Here is a 15,852-nt window from a genome sequence, read left to right on the forward strand (position 1 = left end):
TGGTTGTAACCATTCTATAATTAGAAAACCACAGGCCAAAGTGGAAGCTGGGCATGGAAGAGAGGGTGAGTGAAGGGAGCTTGACAAGATTGGTTGGGGGAGGGTGTCCGAAAATCATAGTGTTTATAGATTCTGAGTAAATCTTCCTGCTGTCTATCTTCTCATTTCATCATTGGTCTGAAACACATACCACACTTAATGCATTAGTTATAAATCAACCAAACATTCAGAACTCTTTAAAATAAAAAGTATAAATCCTTTTTTGCCTCCCCCCTCACCCCTGTCCACCCTACTCCATAGATTCAATTAAGATAAAAAGCATGTGTATGTATATTTTTGGGGAAAGGTACTATATGTTCATTGTAGGACACGGAAATAATATTAGCCAACAGAAAAAAAAATCACCAATTCCGATCATTCCAAGATAGTCCTATGAAAATACTAGTATATATCTTACTGCGAGACTGCTCACCTGTGTGAATGTAGTAGGGTCATTTATTTAATGACATTTTTCATTCATTCAGCATATGTTGACTTTATAGTGCCTCATTACGGATATGATTCTAGATGCTAGGTATACAGCTGTGAAGAAAACATAAGATTCCTGCCTGCATGAAATTTATATTTTACTTAATTTTATTTAATATACTGTAAATGTCTTTTCAGAGTTACTAAATAACAGTATATTTATTTTTTATTTTTTTTAAAGATTTTATTTGAGAGAGAGAGAATGAGAGATAGAGAGCACGAGAGGGAAGAGGGTCAGAGGGAGAAGCAGACTCCCTGCCAAGCGGGGAGTCCGATGCGGGACTCGATCCCAGGACTCCAGGATCATGACCCGAGTCGAAGGCAGTCACTTAACCAACTGAGCCACCAGGCGCCCAATAACAGTATATTTAATATTTATAGTTATTCCATTGTAAATATATTCCACAGATCTACTTAACCAGTCGTGTCTAGTTAGACATGTACATTGTTTATAGTTTTTCACTGTTGCAAACACTGAGTGTAAACTTTGCTAGGTCAAACAGTTGTGTATTTTAAGACTTATTCCATATTGCCTCTGCCTACCAAAAGGAATATCAGTTTAACTTCTAACATGAAGATATAAGAATGTACACTCGCTCATTTGCTAGCTTCAACTTTGTTTTCCACTTTTATGTAGTAAAGTGTATCTCATCTGAGGTTGTAGCTTTGTTGCCAAATCTTTTCTGATCATGAGTATTCTTAGGGGACTATGGGGATAATGGTTCATGCCCTTTGCCCCTCCTCTTCCTTCTTCCTTTTTTTTTTTTTTTTGTTTAAGATTTTATTTTGAGAGAGAGCACAAGAACGAGGGACGGGCAGAGGGAGAGGAAGAGGGAGAGAAGCAGACTCCCCTCTCTGCAGGGCTCCATCCCATGACCCTGAGATCAGGACCTGATCGCTCATCCAACTGAGCCACCCAGGCCCCTTTTCCTATTAGGGACATTGTTTTCTTCTTTCTTTCTTCTGTCTTAAAAGAAGACACTTTTGGCAGTTTGTTATTCAGATTCACATGCAGGTTTTGAGGCACAGACAATTTCTACACATGTGCAAAACTATTATACTTACTTCTTTATGGTTCTGACTTTGGTCTTTTTTTTTTTTTTTTAAGATTTTTTTAAATTTATTTTTGTGAGAGAGAAAGAGAGGAGAGCGCACCTGAGCATGAGGGGTGGGGGGCTGGGGCAGAGGGAGAAGCAGGCTCCCCACTGAGCAGGGAGCCCGATGTGGGGCTCCATCCCAGGACCCCAGGATCATGACCTGAGCCGAAGGCAGATGCTCAACTCACTGAGCCACCGAGGCGTCCGCCTGATTTTGGTCGTAGAAAGTGGATACTTTCAGGGGCACCTGGATCCACATGCCAAAGGCCACCCTTGTAAGCAGACCTTTCTAAGGATAGCAGCCTCGGGCGTGCTGTCTTAAATCTGACACAGAATTTCATGAACAGTGCCACTATGACGTTCCTTTGTTGGTGGGAGGGCATTTTTGTTGAGTCCCGTCCAGAGGAGGATTATGGAGTCTCTGGGTATGTGTATGTTCAAGTTGACTAGGTAATGTCCAGCCTGTTGCTCAGCATTAAACCCCACCAACAAGTGTATGAGAAGTCACATTATTCCTGATCTTCACCAACACATTTGTATTGATTGTCATGTTAGTTTTAGCCATTATGCCATGTTTGTCTTGCTGGCCTTTTGTGGTTTTATTTTGTCATATCCTTGTTATCAGTGAGGTTGAGCACCTTTTTATATATTTAGTAGATGCTTCAGTAATCTCTTTTGGCAAGTGCCTCCTCAAAGTTACTGTTAATTTGCTGTTATCTTTTTATTATTGATTTGTAGGAGTTCCTTATATAATCTGGATACATGCCATTCTCTCAATTTGGCTTGCATTTTGACTCTCACTGATGTCTTTAAAAAGCTTTATTTTATTAAGAATTTCTTATTTTTATTATTTATTTATTTATTTAAGTACTCTCTACACCCAGCATGGGGCTCAGACTTACGACCCCAAGATCAAGAGTTGCATGCTTCCCTGCTGAGCCAGCCAGGCACCCCTAGAATTTATTTTTAACATAGCAAATGCATTTTTTTTTTTTTTTTTTTTTTTTTTTTTACTCACAACCCTAAGATCAAGACCTAAGCTGAGATCTGTAGTTGGACACTAAACTGACTGAGCCCACCCAGGCGCCCCTATTTTTTATTTATTTTTTTTATGGTTGGTGTTCTATGCCTCATTTAACAAACCTTTTCCTGCTGCAGATCATAAATATATTAACATCTAGAACAGGTGTCAGCAAACACGGCTTGCAGATCTACCCCATATCCTGTTTTTTTGTACTACCCTAGAGTAAGGTTTTTACAATTTAAAAAAAAATATATTTTATTTATTTATTTGACGGAGAGAGACAGTGAGAGAGGGAACACAGGCAGGGGGAGTGGGAGAGGGAGAAACAGGCTTCCCGCTGAGCAGGGAGCATCCCAGGACCCTGGGATCATGACCTGAGCTGAAGGCAAACGCTTAACGACTGAGCCACCCGGGTGCCCCAGATTTTTACATTTTTAAAGAATTTTTTTAAGACTTTATTTGAGAGAGCGAGCATGCATGAGCAGGGGGAGGGGCAGAGGGAGAGAGAGAGAAGCAGACTCCCTGTCAAGCAGGGAGCCCGATTTGGGGCTCTATCCCAGGACTGTGGGACCATGACCTGAGCTGGAGGCAGATGCTTTAACCGACTGAGCCACCCAGGTGCCCCAAAGAACTTTGAAAAAAAGCTGATGAATATACAACAGACCCTATGTGTGGCTTGCAGAAAAAAAAGTTTGGCTCTTCACAGAAAAAGTTTGTAGCCCGTTTTCTAGACAGTTCATTGTTTTGTCAACCCGGAATTTATTTTTATGCATGAATGGGATGTGTAGGGGTCATGTTTCATTTTTTTTTTTCCAAATGGAATTGCGGTTATCCCAATATCATTTATTGAAAAGACCACCCTCTTCATGCTGCGCAGTGCCATATTTGCCATAAATCTAGTGTCCATTTAACTCATGGATTTTTTTTCTGGACTCATTTCTTTATTGGATCATTTGCCTACCCTTGTGCCCACATCACATTGCCTCATTCCTTAGTCCAGCTTTATAACGAGTTTTAATAACCACTGAACAGTTCCTCCTACCTTTTTTGCCTTAAGAGTGCCTTGGCTATTCTTGTCTGCTTGAGTTCCCATATAAATTTTAGAGGAAAAAAATGGGGAAATTGGGCAGGAATTGACATCTTTTTTTTTTGAGAATTGACCTCTTTCTGATAATTTTCTAATTCATGAATAAGAAATACATCCAGTTATTTTGGTTTATTTTCAGTAATGTTTTAGAGTTTTTGATGGAGAGCTTTTGCACATCATCTTTGGTTTGATCTTTGCAGGGGTGGGGCGTCATTTGTAATTCAGTGAATATCTCTAAAAGATACAGACCTAAAATTTTATAATAAGATCACATTTTATTGCTAAAATATTAACAGTTATTCCTTAATATCAGATAGCTAGTCATTGTTCAGATTTTCAATTTCATCATAAATAACAACTTTTTTCAGCGAGTTTGAAATAAGGTCCAAATTAGGTCCACACATTGACACTAGTTGAAAGGTTTTTTTTTTTTTAACTATAATTTTCTCATTCTGTTTTTTTTTCCCCTTTGTAATTTGTTTGTTGAAAAAGTTGAGTCGTTGATCCTTTAGAATTATTGTCTGTACTTGTTGATTGTGTCCCCCTGGTGTTTGTTGGTATGTTTTTCTGTCCTTTGTATTTCCTGTAAATTGATAGTTGTTTCTAGAGGCATGATCCGATTCAAGTCTGATTTATTATTTTTGGCAAAACTATTTCATAGATGGTTATGTTCCTTTATCAGGAGGTGCATGATCTCTAATTTCTCTTTTAGTAATATTTACAGCTGTGGATGCTTAATGCCTAGATTAATTTATTAAAGGTACAAAATGGTGATATTTTTACTTGATCACTTATTAGCTGGAATAGTTCTATGAAGAAATTTCTCTATATTATTTGGTTACTCTCTGGTGTGCTTTATAAAGAAATGTAGAAAAGTACTTGACTCTTGACCAGTTTTTAAAATAATGAGCCTAGGGGCGCCTGGGTGGCTCAGTCGTTAAGCGTCTGCCTTCGGCTCAGGTCATGGTCCCAGGGTCCTGGGATCGAGCCCCGCGTCGGGCTCCCTGCTTTGCGGGAAGCCTGCTTCTCCCTCTCCCACTCCCCCTGCTTGTGTTCCCTCTCTCGCTGTGTCTCGCTCTGTCAAATAAATAAATAAAATCTTAAAATAAAATAAAATAATGAGCTAATTCACTGCAGGCACTGGTGTTGACCAGTGTGTTTTTTTTTTTAATTTCATAAATGCGCAGACTTACATATACTTGTGTTTCTATCCATTATCATTTAAGCCCTTTAGATAGGACCCTACAAGTCTTTGAGAGCTGACTTGCTATCTCATATGACCAATACCATCTATATTCTTTTATCCCGTATCTGAACTTGCAATTTTCTAAGTAAGCTTAGCATCCTGTAGAAGAAAATGGTTATTTCAAGAACAGTATGATTACAATATAATACTATACTGTATGTGTGAACAAGTAATACATGTAAGCGTAAGAATACAGAAACGTTGAAAAAATAGAGGATTGGAGAAAGACACTCACACAAACCCTACTAAAAGAAGATGTGTTTAGGGGTGCCTGGGTGGCTCAGTCAATTGAGCATCCTACTCTTGATGTCGGCTCAGGTTGTGACATCAGGGTTGTAGGGTCAAGCCCTGTGTCGGGTTCCGCGCTCAGCGGGTAGTCCCTCACACACATTGCACACGCTTTCTCTCTCTCTCTCTCTCAAATCTTAAAAAAAAAAAAAAAGGACATGTTTAGCTCTGTTAATATCAGACTAAATAGACTGTAAGACAAAAAAACTTACATACAAAGGGAATTTTTCATAATAAGTTTAGTTCAGAAGAGATGACAATTCTCAATGTATATATACCTAATAAAATATATAAAGAAAAAACTGAGGGGCGCGCCTGGGTGGCTCAGTCAGTTAAGCATCTGCCTTCGGCTCAGATCATGGGATTGAGCCCCTCGTTGGGCTCTTGGTTTAGCAGGGAGCCTGCTTCTCCCACTCCCTCTACTGTTTCCCCTGCTCTCTGGCTCCCTCGCTCTCTCTCTCTCTCTGTCAAATAAATAAAATCTTTAAAAAAAAAAAAAAACCTGGTAGAACTAGAGTATACTTTTTACACATATATGAGACTTCGAACTATTAAATTACCAAAGGTGAATTTTAAAAAGCGTACCATAAAGTGAAACACAACAGAAGTAAATGAACCTAATTATATATTACATGTTTTACCTTTTATTTTGGTTGAATACTTTTACTTTTTTTCTCATTTTAAAATTTCTTTTTACTTTTTCTTATTTGGAAATTCTCTCTCAGTGTATACATCTTTTGCTATTTTAGAACAGTTAGGTTAAAACAAACCATGCACCCTTGATTTATCAAAATCTATAGTTTTAGTAGCTCTTTTAAGTGTTTCCATAGACGAGGTAAAACCTTTTAAACTGTGTGAGACATAATCTGTAGCCCCTAGTGACAGTCCTTGGTTGTTCACTGATGTTACCGCTTTGTGTTTTTCTTCTCTCCTTATGCCTAGCTTATCCCTGGTGTGTGTTGGTCATTATCTTTGCAGAGTTATTTATAAAAATAATTTGAGGCCTAGGATGATACTATCTTCCTCCACAGAGGATTTTCCTTTGCTTCTGCCAGGCATCTTGGGGGCACCTGCGATGTGGGATCATCTTAATCCGGTTTAAGGGATTGGCTTTTCTGGAGCACCCAGCTGTTTAGAAGCTGGGCTGTAGCCCACGTCGAGGCGGGTTTGCTTTTGCTTCATCCTTGGGTGTAGTCCTGAGTCCTTCGTAGTCTCAACCTGAAGCATATAGGGCTACCAGGGTCCCCACTCTGTACAGGCCCTGGACTCCAGTTTTTGTCTTTTTAGTCCATTAAGGCCATCCCAGGTCTGGCCTGGCCTCTTGGCTGCCACTCCAAGCATAGTTGAGATGTTTCTAGGGGAAATACTGGGCTGACTCCAGTGGATTTCCACATTCTTCTGGATCTCAACACAGTAACTCTTCACTGTTATAATTGCTGTCTGATACCTTCACATAGATATTTCTTTCTTACCTGCCACATTTTATTTATTTTTTTAAAAAGATTTTATTTATTTTGAGAGAGAGAGAACGTGCGCACTTGCTTAAGCAGCGGGGAGGGGCAGAGAGAGGGAGAAGCAGACTCCACACTGAGCAAGGGAGCCTGGTGCGGGGCTCGATCCCAGGACCCCGATCATGACCTGAGTGGAAGTCAGAAGCTTAACCGACTGAGCCACCCAGGCACTCCTAACCTGCTAACATTTTAAAATTTTGTTTGGATTTAGTGGTTCTGTCTATCTAATCCCAGTGCCTCGTATTTTATTTTATTTTATTTTATTTATTTATTTTTTAAAGATTTTATTTATTTATTTGACAGAGACACAGCGAGAGAGGGAACACAAGCAGGGGGAGTGGGAGAGGGAGAGGCAGGCTTCCCGCCGAGTGGGGAGCCCGATGCGGGGCTCGATCCAAGGACCCTGAGATCATGACCTGAGCCGAAGGCAGACGCTTAACGACTGAGCCACCCAGGTGCCCACCCCCCAGTGCCTCGTATTTTAGTTCACTGTATTGTTACTGGATCTGGTGGTCGGTGCTCAACTTTTTTGTTGTAGTGCTTGCTGTTTTCCCAGCCCCAGTAGTTTACAACTAGTCTTTCCCCCTTGTTTGAAATGCCACCAGTAGGCTCAAAATTCTTATATGTCCTTGGATCTGTTTTGGGGTTTTCTCCTGGGATTTTGAAACTGAGAAACAAAAGAGAAAATTTTTTGGTTAAAAACTAAAATAAATTTTAAGGAAAGGAAATTTACTAGCTGCTTTTGAATATTATTTTATTTTGGCTTTTTAGCCATTGTGGAGAATACATTTTACAATATTGTATAATCCATATTTGAGAATGTTGATTGTCTTAGAGTATTATTTTGAAGTACATTACAAAGTCTAGTGCTGTATAGTTGCTTGAACTTAGTACAAGGGTTAATATCCTTTAATCTCATTTAAAATAATTCTGTTAGAATCAATGCCAACTTCTTATTGTTTCATAGTTCATCTTGAGGAATGTGAACTAGCTAAACAGGTTCATCCAAAGGAAAATGATTTGGTGTTTTTGGTTCCTGAAAGACAAAATGGAGAGAAGAAAGATACAGAGAGAAATCGCATGCAAGATCTCCGTGAATATCATTGTGGTTATATTCATAAGTTTCGCCGCACTTCAGTCAGTAAGTAGATAGACTGTAAAGAGAAATCTGTCAGATATAAGCTCATCTTTTAATTTCCCTCTGAGTTGTGCTTTACCGGCCATATACTTGTTAAACATATTTGAGACGTGTATTTGCCAGGTTGGTTACTTGCCATTCAGAGTCCTTTTTTAATTTTTCTAGACTCATCTGGGAAAGGCCCAGTACTTACTGCTGTAGATTTATGATTTAAAAGCTTTCTTTTGTAATGTCCTCGCTTTCTGATACATTCCTTTATCTGTCATTGTGTTTGTTATTAAACAGACAATTTGCAAACCATCTGTTTTTTTGTATCTTAAAATCACAACCTTGGTGTTGCAGCTAAGTATCAAGGAGAAGACCAAGCATATAAGTCATTGTGAGGCAACTTGAAGGTTCTGCTGTTTCCATTGCTCCCATCCCTTGTGTTGTAGGGACCCATCTCCTGGGAGTAGCATCGCAGAAGTAGTGTCAGCTTGGATATGACAAGTACCTGCTGTGTGCCAGGCCACGTGCCTTGTCCTTCCTGTGCTCATTTATCGTCTTCCTCAAAGCCTTGCAAAGCAGTAAGATTTATATATTCCCTGCTCATCAGGAAATTAAGGCTCAGGGATACTGAGTACTCATCCCAAGGTCATTCTCAGTATTAAGTGGTAGGCCCAGAATTGAAATCTACGTTTGTTTGACTGCAGGGTTGCCCACATTCTTCATTGTATGCTGAGCAGCCTTTTTAACATTGCTGCTTTCTTAGCCTCAGCTATGTGACAAGAACATGAGTTCATTATTCCTTCGTTTTTGCATCCAGTCTTAAAAACAAAGCTCCTTGGAGTTTAGCATCATGGTGCACTGAAACTGGTGTGCTGTATTTCTATAAGTGTGGTCCAGCCCAGTTCTTCCTGTAGAGTGCATTTAGGGGAGTAGCAGGAGGGGTACATAGCTTAATCTGTGCTTTTTGACTCTTGCAGATGATGACATGCGCCAAATTTATATTTCTAAGGTATTCTTCCAGCTCCTCAAGCATCCAACTATCTGACATCCCCATTTGCAAATCTTTTAGACAAAAAGACCAAAGGAAGCGCTTGATTTTCTGCCTAACATCTACTATTCCTTCTGTTTTTCCCATCTCAGCAAGTGGGGCCTGCCTTTTTCTAGTTGCTCAGGCCCAAAACCCCAGTCATCCTTGATCCTTTCTTTGTCTCACATCCTACATGTAATTCATCAGCAAATCCTGTTGACTCCTTCTTTGCAAAGTGTCCAGAATCCAAGCCCCACGTCTGCTTACCACATCCTGGTCCTCACAACCATCAGCTGCAGTGGCTTCCTGGTGGACTGTTTGCTTCTGTGCTTTTCCCATTGCTGTTCATTCTCCCATCTGCAGGAAGAGTGATTCTTCTAATGTCTAAGTTCAAGGATGTCACTTCCCAGTACAAAGCCGCCCTGTGGCTTTCTACCTGACTTGGAATAAGGTTCAAAGTCAGTATTGTGGTCTGCAGAGCCCTATAAAATGGAGCCCCGTTTTCTTCTCTGATTCTTCGCAGCCCTTGTCTCCCTACTTTTCCTTCCAGCTATACTAGGCTTGTCCCTGTTCCTGAAATACTCCAGACACATCTTTGCTTCATGGTCTTGCAATTGTTGATTCTTTGCTGGTAACACCCTTTCCCCAGATAAGGGCGTGGCCTACTCATTTATTTCAAGTTTCTCCTAAGATACCATCTTACCAGGAAGAAGATCTTCCCTGACTTGCCTGTGACGGTAACAGCTCCCTCCCATCCCTCATGACTTCTTCATCCCCTTTCTCTGCTTGGCTTCATGGTGCTCAGCACCATCTGACATGTTTATTTGGTTATCTGCTTCCCTTTTCTTGCAAAGAATTGCCTGGTTCTTAGGAAGCATTCAGTAAACGTTTGAATTACTTGAACAATATCATACAAAAAACATAAGTTATAAAATACATAATTCTAAATAACCTTTTTAGCTGGACAGCATTATTCCCTGGCAACTGAAATTGCTTTTTCTCCTTCTTGATAATAGTGCGCAATGGGAAATCTGAGTGTTCCCTTTCCATCCAGACTCAAGATAATTTACCAGTCAATTTAAATGAACTCGTGAAATGCGTTGTAATCAGTTCTCTGGTAACTACACAAAGGAAGTTGAAAGCCATGTCTTTGTTGAGTGGACGGAACCAACTGGCCAGAGCTGTTCTGAATCCAAACCCCATGGACTTCTGTACAAAAGATTTACTAACTACAACATCTGAGAGAATTGTGAGTCATGGTTAAACAAGAACGAAAAGTCTGAAAATTTCGTGTCAGGATGTGACAGCATCATGTCGTGTTTATTTGTTGCACATTCCTGTATGTCTGGGACAAAGCTGTATCCCTGTGTGTGCACAGTGAGGGTGTGTGGCGCTTTGTTATGTTACTCAGCTTACCTCAGGGAAAAAGCGTAGTGCAATGAAGAATTGAAAATATGCTTAAAGAGGAGCATTAAAATGTTAGATGAGCATCCTACTTAAATGCTTGTTAGGTGATTAAAATTCAGAGGTAGGAGTAGGTTAATAGAGTTAATTTTGCATTTGAAAGATCGTCGGAGAATTGACAGGTAAAGTTGCCATTTTGCATGAGCATGTATGCTCTTGCTGTAAGAGCTATGTATATTCATTCCAGGAGATTATACTGAGGAAGGCAAGGGAAAAGTAACAGTGTTTGGACCGCTGCTGTGTGTGGGGGCTTTCTGTGCAGTATCTCCTTCACTTCTCGTCCACTCAGGAATCCCAGATTTATTGGATGATAAAGGCATAGGCTCAGAGAGGTTAGGAGTTTAGAGACCTAGCTTGTGAGTGAAGCTGAGATTTAAACTTAGTTCTGATCCAAAATCCGGAATGTTAGGAAAGAAAATCTTGGAACGTTTTTGCACTATCTCTGGAAAGAATAAATAGAAGAAAAGTATTGAGCAATTTATTGTGATCTTCTTTGTAAGAATCACAAATAAAAATGCAGTTGTAGTAGTTATAGGTGGGCTGAAGCCTACAGACACTCATAAATAACTTCCATCGTAGTGAAATTGGTTCTGTAGATTAAAGGTCATGTTGGAGTCTTGCCTGATCATAACCCCAAAGCTGCTGTCTGATAAAGGTTAGAAGAAATTCAAGTGGTTTTCTCTTCTTCCTCTCCTGTGCCACTCCAGGAAGAGCAACTCATTCTCACTAATGTCTTTTGCATAGATCGCCTACTTAAGAGATTTCAACGAAGACCAAAAGAAAGCGATAGAAACTGCATATGCCATGGTCAAACACTCCCCGTCAGTTGCCAAGATCTGTCTGATTCATGGACCACCTGGAACAGGAAAATCAAAAACTATTGTTGGCCTCCTGTACCGCCTACTGACAGAGGTAGAGCATGTGAGGGCGTCAGTGCTGTGAGCCGGGCACATCGTTCCACATGAATTAACTGACATACATAAATAACTACTACAGGTCTTTCTCCCTGCACTTTTGTGTATCTTTTTGATACTGTGTGGAACTGTATCTGAGAAAGAGGTAGCAGAAGGAGACAAGGAAATAAAAAGTAAAAAGAGCAGAAAATGCTGTCCTGTGTGACACTAAGCTGAAGGGCTAGAATGGTGGTCTTGTCACGTCTAATGCCAAGAAACTGTCTGGAATGTATTCCTGGGCTACATTTTGGTTGGATTGAGTACGGAGTAAAATAACTGGATAGTGAGGTGAGGCTCAGGGAAGCTATGATAAAATGTCCTGCTAGAGTCATTTTAATGTCAATGTAAGATGTAGGTGCCGTTACTTATTTTTAAGTATTTATAAGGGGAACTTTCGAACATACATGGAAGTAGAGAAAAACTGGAAAACTCTGTAATAGAGCTCATCAGTATTTTTTGTTTGTCTGTTTGTTTGGCATGTGTGTGTCAAATTGTAGAACCAGAGGAAGGGGCATTCAGATGAAAACTCCAATGCCAAAATCAAACAAAACCGTGTCCTTGTGTGTGCGCCTTCCAACGCAGCTGTTGATGAACTTATGAAAAAAATCATCCTCGAATTTAAAGAAAAATGTAAAGACAAGAAGAATCCTTTGGGTATGATACTTATATGGCTTTTAATTTGTTTTTGGTTTTGTTCTCCGTGTTTAGTGTAGGCAGCTGTGAATGCTACAGAATAAGCCAGCTGTGGTAATAACTTTTGCTCGGGGCTGTGGCCCATACGTACTCATCAGTTCATTTAGCAAGTTTTATTGAGCATTTACTCTGTGCCAAGGCCCTGTGCTAAGTACTGAGGTTTCAACAGTGAAACCTTCCAGGAGACGATAATGAGGAAGTGGATCAGTGGGCAGTTAAGAGTATAAAACTGGACATTCTGTAAGAGCAGTAAGATGTGGCTACTTTCGGACACCTTAGAGCGGCCCTTGGTTCAGTTGTGGGAGCGTTAAGGAAGGCTCCTGGGGGAAATGATGTCTAAGATGAAACGTGGAGAGTAGTTAGGAGTTAGCCATGGGAAAGGATTGGTGGGGTATGGGGAACTCTAGCAGAAGTTACTATCAATAACAGGAACCAGAGGCGAGAGAACCTCCGTGCAGTATAACTGGAATATAATAAGCCCCACGAAGGCAAGGGAGGGTTTGGGCATTGTTTGCTGCGCTCTCTCCAGTGAGATTCAGGCAATGAGGGTACGTAGGGACTGAGTTCGTTTCCTTGGGGAGGTGTGTGAGTTCTGTATTGGGTTTTGATGGTCAAGTGTACCTCATATGATTAGGTCAAGAGTTTATAAAAACACTGGCCTACCGTAGGTAGACCTTGAAGTGAAAATGTTGGGTTGAAGGATTTGTGCATCTTCGGTTTTCTAGATAGTGCCAAATTGTCCTCAGACGTGGGTTTAGCAGTTTACACGCCCAGGAGCAGCTCCAGTGCATACGCAGTGGTGTGTTTTTAACGTGCCTTTCCCTGGCTGGCTGAGGGAAAGTGAGCACTCTCAGGCGTGTGCTGACCTTGCAGCTGGGCCAGGATCAGGACAGGGCCAGCCAGGCATCCAGGTTGGATCTTCCATTTTGTTAGAGAAAAAATGATATCATCTGGCCGTAGAAGAGAACTTTGGTCTTTTATACTGCATTCATTGTCACTTCTTCCACTACTTCCAGCTGTCCCGGGTGTCCTTAGAGAAATGCCTTGGACATCTTGCTGTTAACTATGCTGTTGATTTCTGGGTTTTAGTGTTTACCCTCCTTAGGATAAAGAAGTTCTTTTGTCATTAATTTCTGTCATGAAGGGCTGTTGAATTTTATTGCATGCATTTTTCTTGTTGCATCTGTTGAAATGATAATGAAACTTTTTTCTTTAATCTGTTGGGTAAAGTACAATGTTTTTCTTTTTCTTTTTTTTTTTTTTAAAGATTTTATTTATTTATTTGACAGAGAGATAGCGAGAGCAGGAACACAAGCAGGGGGAGTGGGAGAGGGAGAAGCGGGCTTCCTGCCCAGCAGGGAGCCCGATGTGGGACTCGATCCCAGGACCTTGGGATCATGACCCAAGCCGAAGGCAGATGCTTAACGACTGAGCCACCCAGGTGCCCAAGTACAATGTTTTTCTAATACTAAAATATCTTTGATTCCTAGAATAAGGCCAGCTTGGTCATATATTACTATTTTGTTAACACGTTGCTAGATTGCTAATGTTTAATTTAGGATTTTAACATTGGTACTCATGAATGAAGCCAGCCTGTGATTTTTCTTTGTCATATCTGTGTCTGGGTATCATTACACTGACTTTAAAAATGTAATTAGGGATAATTTTCTGTTAATTCTTTGGAATGTTTTATATATGACAGAGATTATTCCATAAAGATTAATTTGTTTTTAGTGTTGTTTATTGACAGATGGGTAAGTTTTAATCTGTCCGAATGTCTTAGCTGTTAATAGGTCTATTCAGGTTTCTGTATTTTAGTGAGTTTGGCTAATTTATATTTTTTAAGAAAAATCAACATTTCCTCTTAATTTTTAAATATATTGGCATAAAGTTGCTCGTTGTATTCTCATTTTAAAACTCTCAACTCTATTTTGATTGGGTCACCTTTGTCATTCCCTGAATTATATATTTAGTCCCTAAATCCACATGTGTTACGACTCTATGGTTTGAAAGTCCTAGAAGAGATTTTGGTTTTTCCCAGCTAAGCCCAGGCGCAGTAGATTCATTTCCTTTACATCCTCCCACCTCTGTCAGGCCCTCTTCCTTTCCAGTGGGCTTTATTTATTTATTTTTTAAAGATTTTATTTTTATTTATTTCACAGAGAGAGACACAGCGAGAGAGGGAACACAATAGGGGGAGTGAGAGAGGGAGAAGCAGGCGCTTCCCGTGGAGCAGGGAGCCCGATGCGGGGCGTGATCCCAGAACCCTGGGATCACGACCTGAGCCAAAGGCAGATGCTTAATGACTGAGCCACCCAGGCGCCCCATCCAGTGGGCTTTAAAATCTAAGCCTCTATTATAAAGTTCCTATGACTTCACTGGAATGGTAGTTTTGCCAGTGTAGACATTTGTCAAACTGTAGAACTAAAGATTTTGAAACATCTGCATTTTATTGAATGTACAGTAAAAACAATTCTGAGCACCTAGACGGTGCAAACCCTGACTCATCCTGTTCCCCCAGGGAAGCCCCAGCAGCTTGTGGGCTTTCAACTCTGGTTTTGAGCTTTATCTTTGTTTTTGGCCCCTAGGAATTTCTCTTCCATTTCTGTAAGCTCACCCTGCAGTTTAAAGGAGTCTGTTTTATTTATTTATTTATTTTTATTTGACAGAGACAGAGACAGTGAGAGAGGGAACACAAGCAGGGGGAGTGGGAGAGGGAGAAGCAGCCTTCCCCACTGAACAGGGAGCCTGATGGTGGGGCTCGAACCCAGGACCCTGGGATCATGACTTGAGCTGAAGGCAGGCGCTTAACCACTGAGCCGCTCAGGCGCCCAAGGAGTCTGTTTTAATTTATGGAGCACTTCTAGGTATTTATAGGGGGTGAGTTTCCAGGTAATTTCATCCACCTTTCTCATGGAAACACAAGTAAGTTAGCAGTTTTGAAACCTTTAAGTAAATGTTGGCCAGAGAAGATGGCTTCAAATTTAGAAGAATGAGCTGAAGTAGGAACAAAATACATTGTAGACAACTGCTTAGTAAGTCATTCATTGATTCAGCATACATTGATTGTACTTCCACGCCAGCCACTATCATAGCCAGTGACTACAACAAAACCCTATCCAGTGGAAGGAGATTGACAATAAACAAATAAGTATGTGATGTGTCAGATTGTGATAAGTGCTGATTGCTATAATTTAGCCCAATGATGGAGTGAGAGATTTTTAGATTAAATAATATATAAAATATGATGACCTCAAATAAAGGTGTGGTTAATAGCTAGCTACTTAAATGACATTTACACTGTTTGCAGTTATCTACTCCACAGTTTCAGCACCTTGTGTCCCTTGGATTCTGGAGTAGCAGCGTGATATGGAGTAGAGTTTCAAAAACTTTGTTGTGAATATTCCACAAAAGGATTTGATAGTAAAATATGATTCTGTCTTGGAAATTCAAATATGTATTAATATATGAAAGTCTTTACATATCTGATATATCCGGTGGTTAAGAAATCTATCTTATTTCAACTCACCTTTCCCAAATGTATTTTACTATGGAATGTTGTACAGAACATAGTTTGAGAAATGTTGGTATAATTGAATCTGAACTTTGTAATGTCCTGTTTATGCAACCTCTTTAGCTTTTATTAGGTAGAGACGGTCAGTACTCACCCTGCAGGGTGGTTGTGAAGAATATCTAATGGGTATGAAGCCTCTAGTGTAGTTTCAGGTGTGGAGTTGATTGACAGTTAATGTTGGCTCCCTTCCTTGATTGTTAATATGCTCGCTTAGAAATAGGTACTATGTACAGA

At 40.2% G+C, this 15,852-nt stretch overlaps 1 protein-coding gene across 10 annotated transcripts in view; it reads left to right on the forward strand.

The window, feature by feature from the left end:
• Positions 1-15,852, forward strand: part of SETX (senataxin) — an 88,936-nt gene that overhangs the window by 44,385 nt on the left and 28,699 nt on the right. For 9 of the 10 annotated variants that reach the window (XR_003211475.2, XM_025888119.2, XM_025888121.2 and 6 more), the window contains exons 12-15: positions 7,749-7,922; positions 9,951-10,183; positions 11,143-11,310; positions 11,849-12,005. Coding sequence is in view for 9 of the 10 variants with exons in the window: in XM_025888119.2 (XP_025743904.1) it covers positions 7,749-7,922; positions 9,951-10,183; positions 11,143-11,310; positions 11,849-12,005 (732 nt within the window). In the remaining variant the exon portion in view is untranslated. The remainder of the gene's footprint in view (positions 1-7,748; positions 7,923-9,950; positions 10,184-11,142; positions 11,311-11,848; positions 12,006-15,852) is intronic. The other variant, XM_025888120.2, reaches the window with a different exon arrangement.

The sequence above is a fragment of the Callorhinus ursinus genome, unplaced genomic scaffold (genome assembly GCF_003265705.2).
Source record: "Callorhinus ursinus isolate GAN/ISIS: 27379988/994484 unplaced genomic scaffold, GSC_fseal_2.0 scaffold24, whole genome shotgun sequence".
Classification (NCBI taxonomy): Eukaryota; Metazoa; Chordata; class Mammalia; order Carnivora; family Otariidae; genus Callorhinus; species Callorhinus ursinus.